Consider the following 5513-nt stretch of genomic DNA (forward strand, 5'->3'; position numbering starts at 1 on the left):
CCAAACTGACCACAGAGACCCAAATGACCATAGAGGAGCCCTGCTGCTTTGTCTCTGTCAGTCTGGGGGTCTTGCTGTAGAGGTCTGGGGTCTTCCACAAGTCTGAGTTCAGGAGCTTTTTTCATTGTCTCTCTATGAGGACAGGAAGTGAAAGTCCACTACAGCTAACTGAGTGGATAAATATGAAAAACTGTAAGGATCTTGTGTGTGTGCTGTTGTGGACTTGTGACCTCTGGCTTTGTTCATTCTCGTGGTTTTTGTAATGCTTGCCTATCTTTGACACTCTGCTCTGACCTCCTGTCTGATCGTCGTAAAGAACTGTGGTCCTTTAACCATGTGGATTCATTTCCTGTTTCAGGCTCCAGGAACGAGTTCAGCTTGACCAAAATCAGCCATTGGGACTTCTTAAAAAAAGAGACATTCCAAATGTTTATTTTTACCAACGTGTAACATGTTTACTATGGTTTCACTCCAGGGAAAACAATATTTTAATAAGAAACTGTAAAAACGTAACAATGTAATGAAGCACTTTATATTGAAGCGCTGCAGATTTTAAACCGGCTGATGCATTTTTTTTTCGTAGTGATGTCGTTTTTTATGAAACTGAACTCATCGCTCACTCTTCAGTTCTAACACTTCCAACATCTTCGCCATTTTTGTTAACATTCTGGAAACCACCTATGCTCACCTGTTGGATCAGGAGTGCCATGATGTCATCAGAGGGGCCAACTCAGTTGCACAGCAGGTTATGTGAGAGACTGACAGGATGCACTGCGAGCACTTCGATTAACACGTGATTGATTGGTGATCTATAATCAGATTGTTTCAGAATTGTTTCTTATTGGCCTAAAAAAAAAAAACAGTGGGTGGTCTGTTACTGGTCCAAAGACCACAGGTTGGGGGAAACAGCACTAAAGCCTGAGATCAATAAAACTTGATTCAGTAAAAATCTATGAAATACAAATACTACAATTAGAATATAGTGTGGAAATACTCTTACCAAATAAGTCCTTCAATTAAAATTGTTATGTATAAAGTGTTAGCATTAAATATATTTAAAGTCCAAAAATGCTAAATGACTGCACTGAAAAATGCAGTGACTCATTTACAGAGTAATATCTTTATTACATTATTCTAATTAATGATTGTGTTAATTTTAGTTTGACTCTCTAGCTGCCATTGTAGTGCAAGTAGAAGTTGTGCCGTAAAAACAATTTTTCCTCTGAAGTGTAATTGAGTAAAAAAAATGACAGAGATGAAGGAAATGTATATACTTTCTACTTTTTTATTTTCTCTCTGGAAACCAGCTTGAGTTACCTTATTAAAAAATTGGACTAAACTAATAGATTAATTTGAATGAATCTAAATGAATAGGTACTTTGTCTTGTTAAAGAATTAGAAGAAATAAACAATGAATCTTATGAAATTATTTATTCATATTTGCAAATGAAAGAAAATTTAAACATGCTAAATCACAGACCTTTTTCTAAAACTTCTACTTTTCTACAATGCACAAAGCAAAAAAAGCTGACATCTTGTATCCAGTAAGAACATGTGAAACTTCCACTCACCTGCAACAATCTGTATCCTCAGTTTCCATACAATGACAGTTAAAGGGAAGGTGATGTACCACAGTGATCACCATGTCTCAGCTTTTTTTTTTTTTTTTTTAAATGTTCAAGCAAATGAACCAATTTGACTTTATACTGTATTTCAGAACAAGCCCCAGCTTCTCTAAAATTCAGTGACGTGTTGCTCGTGTTGCTCGCAGTGTGACATCTGCAACAGACTCCACACAGGGGCAGCAGAGACACAGATGACTGAGGACATAATCAACCCAGATTAAAGTGAGACTGTTTAAAGTTCAGAGAAGAAGAAGAAGAAGATGGACCTGAGGACGCTGAGTTCAGCAATAACACAAACTGTATCATGTGACCACCTCAACAACAAGTCTTCCTGCCTCTGTTTGCTCAACATGTTCCAGGTCAACCACCTGACTGTCGGTGGAGCTGATTGGACAACCTGAGCGAGACGCGTCATCTCCACTGTGGGATCAGTTTGTGCCATTGGACACTTAAGCTTATGTGGGCGGAAACAGGACAAACCTTCAGTGGTCTGTTCTGGTTGTCCAACATGTTGCTGTGTTGTCTTGAAGGTTGATCTGTGTAAGGCTGAATCCAAATGTTGATCAAACTCCTGTCAGAAGGCAAAAGGACCTGAGGACCTGATTTACCATTTACCATTTACCAAAAGGAGAAAAAGTGTTAGAAAAATTTAACTCAGATCACATTCAGCATCTGATTCTCTAAAATCTAAATTTTGACTGATCCGGAGTCTATTTCCAGGATCCTCTGAGGCTCTGCTGGATGTCTGGATGAACAAATTGTCAGTCTCCAGCAGCATAAAGATTTTTACCTGTTTCTTAATTTGCACAAACTGAACTCTTCTGATAAACAGTCAGTCTGGATTATAGTGTAATTAGTCACTCGACTGTTTAGGGTTCAGACTGGACCAGACCTCATTCAGAACATATTCTTTTATTCATAGAGATACTGTGTCAAGGTGACTAAGACTAATGCACCACATTAATGTTGGAAGGCATTTTTCATGTATTTGTGACTACAGGAACGTCACAGGCTTCATGCTTCAAATGTTCTTCTCCGCTGTCATGTCCTCAGATCTGCACATATGGAGCATGTTTCCTCTTTAAATTATGTCTTGTCCTTCTGCTGAATCAGCTCCTCCATCAAGCAATCAGCCCAGATACCGGAACTGGATTTCAGTCAGGGTTTATTTAGACCAGATTCTGAAGATTTAGTTGACATTTGATCCATATTTGGGGGAAATTTGGCTTGTCTACGTTGAGCCTGATCACAGCTGTTCAATTTGGATGTTTGGATTCAGCCGTAGTCTGATAGTTTATTGAACTGTGGAGATTGTAAATGTCAGACTGCTGGTGTTTCTGTGTAGATGAGATAATGAATATTGCTCTCTCTGCAGATTGAGATGTAGTTGATTTGCACCAAGGATGTGTTTGTGTGATGGTTTTCAGGCTGCGGCTGTTCCATCATCCTTCACGGGTCACAGAGTTTTAGCAGTGCAAAGACAAACTGAAAAGCTTTTCCTTCAAACATGAATCACACTGTTGTGGAGAACATCTCTTCACATGTGTTGGCTTGTGCAAAAACTCTGGCCCTCACTGAGATTTAGCTTCGACATGTAAAGAGCATGTATGTTATTATCGCGTTGATGCAGCGGTCACAGGACTTGATGCTCCAAGCATGTAAATTAACTAATTGCACTAAAGATGGAGTTCAACACTGACGTCAGTTTAAAGTAGCTGTAATGTATTTTAGATGAAGTGTTTGTAGCTCAGATATTAACACACATTTATTTGTGTATGAAAGGAAAAACACTCACAGAGCAATCAGTGCAAAATTTTTAATCTGCTTCTTATACTCTTTTACTTTGTCCTCAAGCAGATTATACAAGGCCATAAGAGTGTCACTCCAACATCACTGACCAAACTTATGAATAGGTATATTTATTGCTGGAAATAGTTGTTTTCATGATTATTATAATTGAAATGCCACCTGAGTTTCTCCAGGAATCTGACAACTTCAACATTACGTAACACATAAAAAAGAAGGTTTTACTTGTTACATTCCTAAGATGTTTTCATGTCATTGTAATTTGGTCCGGTCCATTATGATGTCATTTTTAAATTTGATTTTCTAGGAATCCAACAGAAATCAGAGAAAAGCAGATTAAGATATATAACTAATTTGTTTTATATTTAAATTAAGCAAAATAGATTATTAAAATGACCTAAAATGTAATAATAAAAATTTAAAAGTAGAATAAAACTATGCTACAAAGTCCCTGTAGCATCACAAGTTATAATACATTTCAATAAATTCCACAAGAGTTTTATGGAAGCAAAACACATTCAACTAAGCTGCAGATCCTATGTAAATGACTTTGTTTTGTTAGTACATGCACTCGTGTACTCAACATCTGTTTAAACGGTCTGGAGCTCAAATGACTGACTAAATAGTGTGTTTAGTCTCTGACATCACTTAAACTGATTTTACAGAACAGTTTTGAAACTTTATTGTACAACATGTTAATTATAATGTTCTGATTTGTCCTAAAAATAAAATCTTCTGATGTTGGAATGAAACACAGTTGAACCAATCAGCTTGCAGAGATGAAGTTCTGCCTTCTACAGGTGAGGCGGCAGGTGAACTGGGAGTTAACACTTCAATCAGGACTTTTATTCCCATATTTGATCAGCGATTGGTTCAGGATATTACATTATTATTGATGTCCTCCGCCTGTTTTCTTGTGGTTGTTCAAGTCTACGTCAAACTGCTTAGCATCAATTCTACAACTTTACCTTAATGTTAGTTTAGCATTATGCTATGTATAAGATGGCAGTGTCCTTAATTCATAATCCAAGCCTTAGTTTTTGGTCATCATGGTTATTGCTGCGTTTTGAAATAATTCACCTTCAGTCGGACTGTTTAGCAGCTTTGTCAAGCCCTACAGAAACTAATCCAGGACCAGTTGCATGTCCATGTTTTTCAGCTCTGTATCACAGGTATTCACATACAGTGTGAATATTCTGCTGTACTCACACGACTAAAAACTCGCCTTTGTTACTTTCAGACTCTGAAATTTGGCTTCAGGCGAGGGAAACAAGAACTTAGGACTTTAGGCTGATGCGAGTTTAACTGGTGTAACACTAGTGTTTAGAAGTTGTTTGTAACACTAATAACTTTTTTTGTTCTGCGTTGTTTTTTATATTTATCATTTCTTATGTATATTTGTTTTTTAAGAAAAGTAATAAAATTGAAAGTTTGACTCTGTGATGATGGTTTTCTGTTCATTGAACATTCACTTCAATTCTGAAATAAATGTAGGTTTTAATAATGGATTTTCTATGTTGACCAAAGCAGGAATTGTGGGAACTTTTCAGTCAGCATGTCATATGTTGTTGTTATATGTTATAGGTATTTAGTTAAGCTAAGTGCATGCTGTAAAATGTCTAAAGTCCAAACGTAGCAGTACTGCACTAAGAAAGTGATTTCTCCGAGTTACTGATAACATTATCTAGGCACTACTGAACTTGATGCTTTTGATACCATGAGTGTTCAAGTCCCATCCAGATTTATGGATATGTTTCTGTTAAAACTCTACAATGCTCGGGTCTTCTGAAGTTTAATTCATGTACAGATTCCAGCAGACATCCACTTCCCTCTTTTGCATTTGAAGCTACTAAAAAACCAAAACAAACTACAGCAACATTTTATTTTTCTTAATGAATGTTTCAACCAGTGTGTAGAAATGTTATGTGTGTGTTCAGCCACCAAATCAGTATTGTATTTACATTATACAATATAATAAATGTAAATATAGGTATTTACTCAACACTGCATCAACATCACCCATAACTGCTTCTAATAATTCTGCACTTATTTACATTACAGATCCCTTAGCCTTACTTTAAC

The 5513-nt window shown here is 36.7% G+C and overlaps 1 protein-coding gene across 14 annotated transcripts in view; it reads left to right on the forward strand.

Annotated features, from left to right (window-relative positions):
• The window catches only part of slc44a1b (solute carrier family 44 member 1b), a 26639-nt gene extending 21768 nt beyond the window's left edge, over positions 1 to 4871 (forward strand). For 10 of the 14 annotated variants that reach the window (XM_067517937.1, XM_067517931.1, XM_067517933.1 and 7 more), the window contains one exon: positions 359 to 4871. In XM_067517937.1, coding sequence (XP_067374038.1) covers positions 359 to 382 — 24 coding nt within the window. In that variant the 3' untranslated portion in view covers positions 383 to 4871. The remainder of the gene's footprint in view (positions 1 to 358) is intronic. The other 4 variants (XR_010915305.1, XR_010915306.1, XR_010915307.1 and 1 more) reach the window with 4 other exon arrangements.
• The last annotated feature ends 642 nt before the right edge of the window (positions 4872 to 5513 follow it).

Source organism: Channa argus, chromosome 10 (assembly GCF_033026475.1).
Source record: "Channa argus isolate prfri chromosome 10, Channa argus male v1.0, whole genome shotgun sequence".
NCBI lineage: Eukaryota > Metazoa > Chordata > Actinopteri > Anabantiformes > Channidae > Channa > Channa argus.